This window comes from Lepisma saccharinum, chromosome 16 (genome assembly GCF_977018435.1).
Source record: "Lepisma saccharinum chromosome 16, izLepSacc3.1, whole genome shotgun sequence".
NCBI classification, from domain to species: domain Eukaryota; kingdom Metazoa; phylum Arthropoda; class Insecta; order Zygentoma; family Lepismatidae; genus Lepisma; species Lepisma saccharinum.
The window spans coordinates 6,888,205-6,901,942 of NC_139244.1; the positions used below are offsets into that span (position 1 = coordinate 6,888,205).

Genomic DNA, 13,738 nt, shown 5'->3' on the forward strand with positions numbered 1-13,738 from the left:
CTGCGTGATATTTATTTTATGTGAACATATTCAACATAATTTTAATGACATGAGTTGTTCAAATTAAAATTTGTATCAAATATGTAAACTCAAAAAAAGCACAGCAATGTGTACATATTTAAGAAACAAATTTCGTCAACTATTCATTACTTTTCACATTGCAAATTATCGTATGTTATGTAAATATGTACGAGAACTCTTTGGTATTCAGCCTGTCTTTCGACTTGGCAGTCAATTTTAGGTGACGTAAGCTCTACGCATCTCATTGATTAGAAAATATGACATCACATGAGCTACAATTTTTTTTTAAAATCATGTTTCAGAGACGAAAACACAGGAAAAAGGATCCAGATAGGAAAAAATACCAAAATATGTTATTTTATGTAAAGTAAATTAGCAAATATGTAAAATATGTAACATCCTGGCAAACATGTAAAAATATGTAACATAAAACTTATGCAAAATCACATCAGTTATATAATTCGTTGACATTTTCCTGTTCAAGGTATGCATCTAGAAAGGAATAGAATATGCAATTACATACAAATCCGGGCTGTACTTATAGGATGCAATGAAATGTGCTGGCCTAAGTTAAAGGTTCTGAAGTAGAAATTACCTGAGGGACTGAAGAATTCACCAGAAACCTCAGGCAGGATGGATTGATAGATTAGTAAGAGACATGAAGAGCCCATGCAACTCAGAAAATTCATGTGGTTAGAAATGAGTAAGTTTAATTTTTTCAGCCTAATCAGTTTTTAGTGCCTATATATCCACCCATAGTAACACCAATTTTGGGAAAAGTTTGTTTTAAGTCCACATGATGAGAAAGACATATGTACTGGACCTACAGTTCAAACTGGGATCCGAACAACTGCGCAACGTGCATCGAGCAGAGATCACAACCAGGGGTACTTGATTACAAAATAACAGCATTTCTGCTTGGCCTCCTGGTTCTCCCAACCTGATCCAATGTAAGATTTTTCTCTTTATTTTATGTGCAATGCTCTTTTTTACACAACTCATCTTACTGAAGATCCTCCTCACAGCAACAGTGGAAACTACTGATGCCAATTGGGTGGCAGGCACTGGTGTATGCAGGGGAGACTGATGGGGTGGAGACCACTCCAATACTTGAGAAAATAATAAAAAAATCAAATGAAAGCAGAAATGAAAATCCCAGTTGTTAAAGCAAAATCCCTTTAAAATGATCCGCAATTAACATCAACTTTTAAAACGAAATTTAAAAATGGTAATTATGAAATATTTTATACTGTATCCTTCTCGTACCTAGGAACACAGATACGTGATATCCAAATTTACAATTACAACCCCTAAAAAAAAAACTGTGTACACTAGTGGCAGGAATTTGATCATCACATCGACCCTTGTAAAGTGACCAAATGATCACACTGCACCCTTGTGAGCTTCCCAGGAAACTTTACGCACTATGTCAACCTATTCTGAATAAGCACTCACTGAAATCATTAAATTCCTTTTGACCAGTCCTATATAATGCAAACAACATTAGCAGTAACCACAGTCCTGTAACTTTATGAATGACCCTCGTGCATAAAATCTTACCAAGAACACCAAATGCAGGAACACGCCTGGGGAAAGAGTTCAGCTTCCAGTTATGGCGATAATTTCTACGGTAAGGAAGCAGCGCTTGGACGGCTGCGGAAACGTTATCTAGACTTACGTCTTCCAGAGCAACCTCCTCCCACTTTTTACTCCCTGATAAACGAGAATTAAGCAACAACCAAGGTCAAGAGGCAGGTGAGATCTACACTAACATATCTACATTGCTTTACAGGTAAGGCTTCTAGTGTTCAAAGTGCAAAGCAGATTGTTTTCACATGTAGAGCATTAGCAGTGGAAAATGCGTAACTGTACATCTCTAGCTTTGGTGAAGTCATTGCTTTTGATTGTTTAAATATGAAGAAATATATATTTATACAAGAAACCTGATAAAAAGGCTATATGTGCATGGTTATGGTGTGCCAGTAAGGAAAAATTCATACCAAAGGGACAGATGACATGTGTCGCTTGAGGACTTCACCAATCCAACATGTGCTTGTGCAGCCTGTCATGCCGCTATGGTGTGAAACGTTGCTGTTGATTGGTTTGTTCCTAAGTAACATGCATTGCATGTCGATTTGGTGTGAAGTCCATGCAGGGCAATACAACACCCATGCAGCTTATATATCCTGGTAATTATGCAACATTTACAATTTACATTTATTCTGCAATGGTATTCTGTGAAAAAAATAGATTTTATTTTTTATGACGCTTACTTTAATATTGCTTACGTGAAAATTTAGAAATGTCATATTTCCACGTTGCACAATTTAATAGTTAAATCCTATTAATTTTGAAGATCCTCTGTCTTCATTCACTAAGAGTATGGCGTTTGGAGCGGAGATGGTACCGCGTCACTGCCTTGTTTGTTCCCGGGCAGTGGTAGTTGCAATTTTTCCCATTTGGCGGCACTGGCATGTGTATCCTGTCCATGTTCATGTTGGATGATAGCATAACATAAACCAGCACTGAACATGGACAATGGGCAGGCACACCGGAGTTGGTACCCACTCAAAAAGATTCCCAACCAGAAGAAGAAAAGACGCGGTGTGCATACTTGACCCCCTCCAGCCAGTCGGGGAACAGGAACTACACCACACCGAGCAGCATGACCTAGCTCCCCAACCACCACCCGGCAGCACCACCTGACAACAGGAAGCACACACGCCAGTGCCGCCGAATGGGGACAATTGCAACTACCGCTGCCGGGAACAAACAAAGCAGTGACATGGTACCATCTCTGCTCCAAATGCCATACCATTAGTGAATGAAGACAGAGGATCTTCAAAATTAATAGGATTTAACTATTAAATTGTGCTACGCGGAAATAAAAAAATTCTAAATTTTCACGTAAGTAATTTTAAAGCACGTTTACCGCATCCATCATGAATACTCTAATATTGTTTTTAACTTACATGTGAACATATGTATATTTTGATTGTCATGGCACAATTCAAATGGAATACTAATATATTAACATTTACAAATATTCTGCATAAATTTAAAGTTTTCCAATATCAAAGAACCTTCAGAGCGCGAAACTGATATGCTACCACCTGGCCAGTTGGCAGTGAGACAACACCTTCACCTCATGAGGTGGACTAGGAAAGCTTCAAAACTTTTAAGCACTTTCCCGGAAATGGCTGGCTAGTACATGCTAGAACCTTAGCATATTATAATTTATAGGGTACCCTGCCACTGCATGAAGTCCCATCCCATCAATTTCCTAAGCTGTAACCTCTCCTTAGTGACCATGGCTAACTTTGACATGGTGGAGTTTGGGCCCCCAGACATTACCGCTATTTGCTGTGTCACACCCAAACCCATCCTGTGCTCAGGGATTTCCTACAAACAACCATCCATGTATTACAATATACTACCCTGACAGAAGACTGAGAAGGAACGAGTCTCTGAAACATATAGAAAACCATAGTACGGTGGTTAAAAGTTCAAACACAATATATTACACTAAATCCAGTTTGTTACGTAACAAAAATTAAACAAATTTCACATAATGACTTGCATACGTGAGCAGACTAGGGTTAACTTATGAGTGACCAACAACCAACAACAAGATGCACCACTTTCTATCATCATGCCACAGTTATAAGGGAGAAGGGGGTGCACTTGCATACTTGATACATGCATCAAGAAAAATCTACTCTGCCCTTTGAACACTAGCAACTAACATTATTTGTTTCAAGTAATGTACAGTCACACACAATAAAAATGGGACATCTAGGTCCTGAAATACTCATTTCCTTGCAGCATTCTGCGAGTTGATTGATTCATTTGCTTTATTTCACTTCAATTTTTGTGCCACTTTTGGCTAATTTGCGAAAATGGGGATGAGGGGGTGATATGATGAAATTGATGAATTGAGACTCACAAACATTCATGTCGGGATTCAAAACCAGGACCCCTGGCATCGTAGGGCAATGTGCTAACCACTCCACAACGAGGGCCAGCGGTGTGCTTTGTGTAACTCTACAGCCAGGACCAAACTATGAGGTACATCTAGAAAGTAGCACCCATTTGGTAATTTAAAAAAGAAGAACAAATGAAGTTAGTTGAACAAAACAGTTTTACTTGAAAGTACATACTGTGAGCTATTTTTCTACATAGTCACCCATTGGTTGAGTTTATTTGAGTTTCTGTTCTTTTAAGTCCACATTACACACAGATCGGCTAATTGGAAATGGACCTACAGTTTAAAATAGAATCTGAACCACCATGCGCCTCCAACAGCTATTCAACTTGGGGCCCCTTGATTACAAGGTAACACCGTTATCACTACACCGCTGGGGACGCCCCATAGTCATTCAGGCACCCATCATACCGGGAGACAAGTTTTTGTAAAAAGTCGATAAACGCTAGGTGCAAGATCAGGTCTGTAGGCTGGGTACTCCAAAACCTACCACCGAAATTTTCTGGTTCATCTTGATTGGCCACAGAAACACGTACACAACCACTACTGCAATGCAACTTGCACGGAAGCTCATGCACAGCTCACTCATACCAGGCAACCTTGGATGCCACTTGCATATCCTGAAGACACAGTATCCTTTGCAGAAGTGTATGACAAAGGTGTACAAACATTTGTCTCCCAATATGAAAAGCCCCTTAATGTCATAGGTGCCTATACAGAAAAATAGCTCAAGGTTTATACTTTCACAATAAGAAAGTTTTATTAAACTAACTCCGTTCATTCTTTTCCTTTTTAACAAATGAGTTCTACTTTCTGTACGTGCCTCGTATATAAGTTTTCTCATACCTGTAGAATTAGGCAACACACATAATCCATTCTGGAGAAGTCAAGATTTCAAGTTTCAGGTATCTAATATTTATTGCAGGTGACTGTACATAGATGGAAACGGTTATTCCACAACCACATGTTAAGGTTGAAGTGGATGCACTGACACAATCACATTATGAAGTTATGACAACTTAGCAACATAATCACTTTGTATCTCTTGGTGAAAATATGTCGCACACCATAAAGGGTCCAAATTACAAAAAAGACTAATTACTAACTAATTTAATTGCAACTTATCGATAAATGACCATTTTAAAAGTAAAACAGGGACTCTTTTAAGTAAACATTATTATCTACTATCCCACATTGTCACAGCTTTTATTGAATACTGTGCTCAATTTTTTTTTTGAAAATAAGACAATGCATTCATTATTGTACTATATGTTTTCATTCGGCACTAAAAAAAGTTTATGAACTGTGAACAAAGATGACAAAGTGGTGAATAGATAGGAAGCAGAGAAAACCTATCCTTCAAACTAGGATATATTAATTTTTCGAAAATTATGGAGAATCATGCTCAAAAACAGTTTTCATGACTGTGCAATTTTATCAGTACAATACTAGTAATTACTATGTTAGAAAAATTATATAAGAATGCCTTATCTAACTGCATAAAACTTGCTGTTTTACTGGAAAGTCATTATGTACCCCTCAAAATGCAATAACAATAACAACAATTATCAGTTGAGAGATCAACATACAAAAATCTGACTTGTATTAATATTGCTGACCATTTTTCATTCCTGAAATTGTCTTCATGATGTGCACAGTTTGTCAGCTAAGTATTACTACATTACAAAATGCTTTCTTTCAGAAGTCATTGCCTTGTACTCAATGGGTCCCGCGATCTGTATGGGTCGGGCACATAGTGGTTTGGATCGCACTTTGAACTGTAGGTCCAGTTCCGAATAGTCTTCTGTGCATAAAGTTGACTTCTAGAACTTGAAACCTTCAATGCAAACTCAGCCACTAAATTAAAAATTAATTTATAACTAAAATAAAACTTCATGAAACATCAAGGAAACGGCGGGAGGAAAAACAAAGTTTGTTCGAAGTCCACTTTATTGTTGTTGTTGAGTTGGTGTTTTAAATCCACTTTATGCTCGGTAGGCTAATCGAGACTGGACCTACAGTTTGAAGTGGTATCCGAAAGACTGTGATTTACACAGAATGCAGTGAAGGAAAAATTCTTATGAAATGATAGAAAAAGAAGGGTACGGAGAAAGATCACAGAAATAAGTGACGAAAATGAGGACAGATTGCATCGGAAGGAACATCTCGAACATCCACTTCAACCAAAGTTACACATTTACTTCACTAATTTACATTAACCATCACAATTTATGACCACTATATTATACATGCTGCTCATTGAATTAAGGGAACTTCATCACTCTGTAACAACTACAATGAACCAGGCATGCATTACATAATCAACACAATCCTTCATGCTAACCATTAATATTTTGAGAAAATTCTCACACCACATGCTGACAAATTGTACTTTGCTTACTTCATAAAAATAAACAGCATGATAGAAGGGTAGGCAAAACTAAAAATAATTCAAGCAGCAGCCCTTTATTCTCAGGAGTTTTACAATTTTTATTATTATTATTTGAAATATGATCTTAAAATATTTCAATTATTAATTAATACAAGATTGAATTAAAAGTAATATTCTTGTGCTGAAGTGGCCATCTTAAAGAACTCTATAGACATGACACTACTGGTAACAGCGTGAATAACTATTCAATACATTCTAATACAAATAATACAAGGCCAATTCTACCATATCACTGCAGATTTTAGAATTCAACTAGCAACAGTGCAAAAATATATAATGGCATGTTTATAATTCTGATTTAATGATACACAAAACACAGAAACATTAATACACATATACTCTGCTCGTTATTAAAAAAAAAAAAAAGGTAATAGTAATCTCCATAAGTGAAATTTAGAATTGAATTTGAAAATTCAGGTGCCATGGTGCCCTGTCTTTGTCTACCCCTGGAATGACAAAATCAGTTCCGAGCTTTTAACTGCTTAACGGTTTTCATCACGGGGCTGGTTGAAAAGGATACAAGGTGGCACTGGTGTTACACTGGAAAAATGGTCAAAACCTTGGAACTGATTTTCTCATACAGCATTTGTTTTCTGAAGTAAGCAAAAATTTGTCATAATACTTACTTCGTTCTCTGCAGATGAGGACAGTCAGAGATTAATATTTAAATACATGCATTTCTTGCTAATTGATTCAACATAGAAGCATTTAGTATTAAAAAAAACAACACAAAAATCAATACTGTTTTCAAGAATTTTTTTTTACTTACACTGGGAATTTACAAAAAAATATTCTCTCTCTCTCTCCTTTCTTTCACTTCACCAAAGGGGGGAGAGAGAAAGAGGGAGGTGTGTGAGTGTGTGCTCTTTTTCTCTTCTTCAAGTCAAACCAAATGAACAAAATATGGATATTTGATACAAAGTGGAATATTATTTATGGGTCTCAGAATAAAAAAACAAAGTTCACAAGGTAATGACAGGGCTAGCTTGTTTCTTGCACAAAACTTCAAACATCCCTCTTTCACATGGTGGTAATATCACGTCTGTCTATTCATTATTAGAGAAACTGTAGTATTATAAAATCATACAATAATTTGTGGACAGTGAATAATATCTAAACAGTGGGTTTCTCAAGTCATGGTGGGATTTCAGATCTCTACAGTATCCAAACAAAACATAATGAAACTATGAGATTTACACTACATCAAAGAACATCTCTAAGTCTCGATCAGACACATCAAAATCCAGACTCACCTACAATCCCGAATGCGGAAACAGTGCGGGAAAGGCCAGTCCCCGTTCTCGGAACCATCCTCGTCCTGTTCCCCAGGTCTATCATGTTCAAGAGGTCCCTGATCTCATCCTGCGAGTATTCCACCTTGTCATCCACCACCACCAGCTCCCTCGGCTCCGTCCTGTCTATCTTCAGCACGCGGAATCTTGTCTGGGTGTTGTTCGACCCGACAAGGAAGAACCGCTGTTAAAACATATTAAAACACGTTAGTAACTCTGCTTTCAAATAGATCCAAATGACTTGTTACATTCTAGTCAGTTTATTCCAAATATTATATACCAGAAATTTGATTTATTATACTTTGCTACTTTTTGCTAATCATGGCGACGAGGACAAGGATTGGAATTGATGTGATATTATCGAGAGCACAAATCTCAGAGGTATTTGGGAGCTCTTTCAATACCCTTCCCAACCGACCTCCATGGCAGAGTGGTTTTCATGTTTAGGGAATAAAAGATGCAGTTGTATAATAAATATACGTAAGTGAATTACTAACTTTTCTGTAAAACTTACTTGTAGAGGTTCTACTAATGTCAGTGGGCCAGAGTGAAGCAACAATTTCCAAAGTGGGTGGTGGCAGGGAGCACCAAAATTAATTAAACCTCTACAAGTAAGTTTTGAAGAAAAAGTTAGTAATTCAGGTATTTATGTAACCTATCATGTTCATTAATGATTCCTTTAACTTGGCAGGATGCATTCTCTCCAAGAGAACGCAACAATAAATATTATCCACAAGCAAAATTGGTTCCGAAGTCTGAATTATAATTGTTTTAAAGCAAGTAAATAATAATGTCATGATTGATTAAACTAATATTTAATAAGTTTGAACCTTTTTAGTGTATTTCACAATTGAAAATGATGAGAAACAAGGACAGTACGCCACTCTCTGCCAGGACACAGGCATGCTGGGTAATTATGTCTGAATTATTAAACAAACTTATTAGGTTTGAACATTTTTATTGAATCACAAAATTTATAAAAAAAGAGGAAAAATAACGTTAATATATCAAACAGAAATGTGAAATTTATCCAGGCAGTGTTTCTATGGCTCTGAGAATGGAACTAACACAGTTGATTCAAGGTGACAACAGTCGAAAGGATTCACTGAGAAGGTACTGAGAAAGGTGGCTTCTGGCACTCATTAGAAATGATCAAAAAATATAATTTCAAAATCACCTGGATTTTTTTTTACACATACACACAGTCTTACGAGTTAAAAGTTTCAAAATCACAGACATTACATTCAGATAAAAAAAAAAAGTATGGCTTCTATATTCACTACCACGTTCCAAAAGCCTTCTAACATAATTTTCATACGCAATTATTGAGTGATAATTTATGAAAAGAAACAATAATCTTGTGAACATTTAATTAATCACACAACAAAAACTTACAGCCTTGGTTTCATAAAGTGCTATCTTCTGTAGAGAGCTTATGATTGGATGAAACACAATCTCTGGTGGCTGCATTGTGATGTATTACCTATAAACAAAAAAAATGAGAAATGAAGGTATTACATAACATACAAGGACATAGTCCCCACTTATTTGGTGAAAAACAGATTCCCTGACTTCTCCAACCACTTCCAGCATACTCTGTGATGTTTTAACTTACTATTTAAAAGTGTTAAACTTCTAACAGTACAAACAGCCCACCTTTCAATTGATGCATCCTAATCTAATTATTATGCAAGTGTTTGTTTACATCATATCACTTAACTACACGTATACATTAGCCTGAATCATTTTTTTTAATAATTCATAAACATATAGATGGCAAGAGTCGCATATTGATCCATATTGTTCACAGAAAAAACACCGAGAATGTTTAGTAAATTTTTCACCAAACAACCTCAAGACTGAAGTTTTATATTTCATAAGTAAACCTGAAAAATTGTACTAATTTTTATCACAATATACAAAAGCAAATGAGCATATGAGGAAACACCATAAATCAGATTTGTAATATTTGGATTCATGACAGAACACATTCAAAATGTTTGGGTGGAGGGGATGGGTGGGGATGATGAAATTCGGATTTTGGGAATTGCTATCCTTTCAATCAAAGTGTTTTAAATGTTTGAAATGCAAGAGTGAAGTTTATTCAATCTTAATACTCTGAATGGCTGTTCAAAATTAGATACACAATAAATATAAGAACACTTCTGTATGGAATATTGCCAATCAAAATCGATTAACAGTGAAGAATGATTCTGTACATCTTACATGCATTTTCATGTATTTTGAAGGTTGTCATTTCACAATACAATTGTGTGTATTTCATAATTAAATTTTGATGTGTCAAACATTTATGAACAAATGGAGTATTGTTCAAATGCAAAATTGGAAATTATAAGATGAAACCGGTATGGGTACAAACATTAGTATACGCTGATGATATTGTTCTCCTAGCAAAAGATAGCAACAGCCTACAAAATGCTGTCCTAGAGTGGGGCCGAGCATTCAAAGAACGAAAGATGGAAATCAATGTTAGCAAGACGAAAGTCATGCACTTCACTAAACAAGAACCAGCAAGGATGCACATTCATTAGAATAATAAGACCTTAGAACAAGTAGAACAGTTTGAATATTTAGGAACCATACTAACTGCGGACGGGAAAATGGACTCTGAAATTAATCACAGAATTCAGAAAGCAAATAATCTGTACTATAATATTAGTAACACCATTATAGGTAAAAAAGAGATTAGTAAAGAAACAAAAATGAAAATATATAAAACAGTCTATCTCCCCACGCTATTATATGGATCAGAAAGCTGGATAATGCAAACTAAATTGGAGAGCAGACTTACTGCTACAGAAATGAAATTCTTAAGAAAAACTGTAGGAAAGACAAGGAGAGATATGATACGAAACACAACAATAAGAAGAGAATGCCTGAATCAGGAACCACTGATTGAAATCATCGAGAAGAGGGAATTAGGCTGGCTGGGACATCTTATTAGGATGGAGGAAGAGCGTAAACCGAAACAAATATTTGAGGCCCGACCAGAAGGAAAGAGAGGAAGGGGACGACCCAGGTTGAACTGGAACCAGTACATTTATGGACTGGCACAGAAGAGAGGGAAGACACCGGACGAAGTGAAAAGACTGGCACAGGATAGAACTTCTTTCAAGAAGTGGCTGAAAGGACCCGACGCCTAAGTGGGCATAAGGGAAAAGAAGAAGAAGAAGTCATTTCACAATACAATTGTGTGTATTTCATAATTAAATTTTGATGTGTCAAACATTTATGAACAAATGGAGTATTGGTGGTAGATCACAGGTATTGGAGACTCGCCTGATTACAGGCTGCAGCTTGTATGTTAGGTCAGCCACACACCGGATCTGACACGATGCCTCACTTTGCTTCCGACAAAACGAAACAAATATTAATTTTTGTTATTAGTGCTTTTTCTGGAAAGAATTTTTTGGTACTGGTTGGTTTGTTGTTATTATTTGTTCTTGTGTTTCTCATAAGAACTGCTCTAATTATTGTGGTATATAAATGATCATGCACAAACACGCACACTACTTTCGTTAAAATAAAATTCTTTTAGTTTCATTCTCACATATAAAGGCTACCGGTAAGGCATGCTGTTGCGTACCACCTGAAAAAAACACTGATTATTATTATTATTGCATCCAAAGTAAATGTATAAACACAAGATCTATCACATCTGTCATTTCAGGAAATTAGCTTCTCATTTGCATCTTAAACGAATAGCACCAACCGCTATATTTTTTTTCTACATTTCCACCGACAGGAGACCTATTATTTACAAGAATTAATTTAACAAAGAATGGACTTTTGTATGGTACATTAAATAAATAAAATCGATGTCCAATATCGCAGCAGGAACTGAGTTTGGTAAGGATGTCGAATCGACCCTTCTTAATAGAAATATGTTTGATACATCGTTGGAAAGGGTATGAACCAAGGATTCCAGAAATGTAAAATTTAAGGTGAGGAAACAATTGGAAGTGGAAAAAAAAGTAGTATTAATTGCCCCCCCCCCCCCCGATTCCAGGCTCCGCCCTTGGGGTAATTGGCCTACCGCCCCCTACCACTACCATGGCCCATATGAATGAAAACATTAAAAAATACGAATGAAAACATGATTTTAAAAAAGTTGAATCCCAGTGGAAATTCGCATATATATTCATATTGAAAACCAAAGTTTGACCTGGCAATACTGTGTGTTTACAACATGGATTAGGTTCAAGGAAACCAGCTCTGCAAGTAATGTAGCAGCAATTTTTTTTATTATTTGATAGAACTGTAACTTCAAATTTCGTGAACAACTCAATATGCTGACCAAGGCAGAAATTTATTTTATTATAAAACAAAAACTAAACGTAACGTTTCAACCTTCTAGCAAGGTCTTCTTCAGACTCTGTACCAAGTACAAATGTAACAATGTACAAGAACAGGACGATATATATACACAAAAATACTCCCCTCCAGACTATTAGAAAGTTGTTCTGGAACATTATAGTAGGTGGCTTTCCCTTGTCAACTTTACTTTCACCTGAAAGTGAATGTGGTTGGACTCTATATCTCACGCTCTATTCTTCTTCCTTCTTCTCTCCTCTTTCTCTCTTGTCCTTTCCACTGTTTCAAGAGTTTCTCGAGAAGTACGTACGAGGTGTGGTTAGAAAGAATGGACTGTTGCTACAAAATCTTTTATTGGTTATGTTGTACAATACGAACATTATCCCCTTCAAAGTACTCCCCTGCACTATTGACCATACGAGTCTTACATTGCTGGTAGCAGTGCTGGAAATAATTTTCTGAAACTATGTTCATGACCTCTGTCTCTTTTGTTTTTACAGATTCCTGGTTCCTTTCAGTGCTGATTTGACCTTTGGGAATAAAAAAAAATTGCACTAAGCCTGGGATCCCGTTCTTGGCCTTACAGCGGAACTGAACGCCATGCACCCTGGGCAATCACACAGTACCGCTATGCATAACAGGTAAGTACAAATGTAAATAATTAGGAAATAAACGATTAAAATGAGATTTCACTATACCATACTCTTATCGAAATTCATAATTACACCTTACAGAATGTTCCGCAATGCAGAATAACTAAGTAGCAATGTTAAAAAGGACGAAATAAATGAGTTATAGGTGTTTTGACTAGATCAAAGTAGTAATGCAGTGCTAGAACTAATGTCCGTCAATTGGTTCGATAACATTACTCCACTCGATTCGTTTTGTGTGAAGGGAATTTGGCTTTACGTAATGCAGAAAATAAGATTTCCATCACAAATCCAACAAATTATTTGACCTTATCAAGTATACTTACCTTTTATACCCGTATCATCAGTAGCATAATAATTTACGAACTTCACATGATACACACCCCCGTAAAAAGTACCGGTGATCATTAATGAGCAATTCTACATTTGAAACCACTCCGTGCCACCAACGAACATGCGCACAGCTCACCGAAGCGGGGTAGGAGTTATGAAGGCAGCAGGAAAAAATTGCTATGGGGTTAATTTTCTTCAATCTCCGATTTTTCTAACTAGAAAGATATTCACAAACGTCTTACATCAGCTGAGACCCAACCCATAAAAACCTCCTCAGTCAGAGGCGTGCCCAAGGGGGGTTTATAGGGGTTATTTTGGCTTAGTATTCATATAAGAAAACGTCAAAAATAGGAAAAGATGGCAAGATGTGGGCCAACTACCCAAAAATAAGTGTACGTAACCACTCCCTTTTGAAAATTCTGGGTACGCCACTGTCCTCAGTACACGTATATTCCTGTATACAATAGACATTTCCACTTTGACATGAAAAACGTTTTAAATCCATTCATTTTACGAACAATGACATAAAAATGAGATGTGCAAAATATCTCTGCGACATTTGTTTTGGTTCTCTAGAAACATACCTTTGAACATCGCTGAACCATACGTCACTGATTTGAAAACGTCCTCTGCACAGACTAGAGGTCCTCTGACGTCATCACTTAGATAT

At 36.5% G+C, this 13,738-nt stretch overlaps 1 protein-coding gene across 3 annotated transcripts in view; it reads right to left on the reverse strand.

Annotated features, from left to right (window-relative positions):
• The window catches only part of FIG4 (polyphosphoinositide phosphatase FIG4), a 66,161-nt gene extending 53,036 nt beyond the window's left edge, over positions 1 to 13,125 (reverse strand). For 2 of the 3 annotated variants that reach the window (XM_083137634.1, XM_083137635.1), the window contains exons 1-3: positions 13,062 to 13,125; positions 9,146 to 9,233; positions 7,712 to 7,934 (exon numbers count right to left, since the gene is read on the reverse strand). In XM_083137634.1, coding sequence (XP_082993760.1) covers positions 7,712 to 7,934; positions 9,146 to 9,220 — 298 coding nt within the window. In that variant the 5' untranslated portion in view covers positions 9,221 to 9,233; positions 13,062 to 13,125. Of the gene's footprint in view, positions 1 to 1,581; positions 1,735 to 7,711; positions 7,935 to 9,145; positions 9,234 to 13,061 lie in introns of all 3 variants that reach the window. The other variant, XM_083137633.1, reaches the window with a different exon arrangement.
• Positions 13,126 to 13,738: the final 613 nt, after the last annotated feature.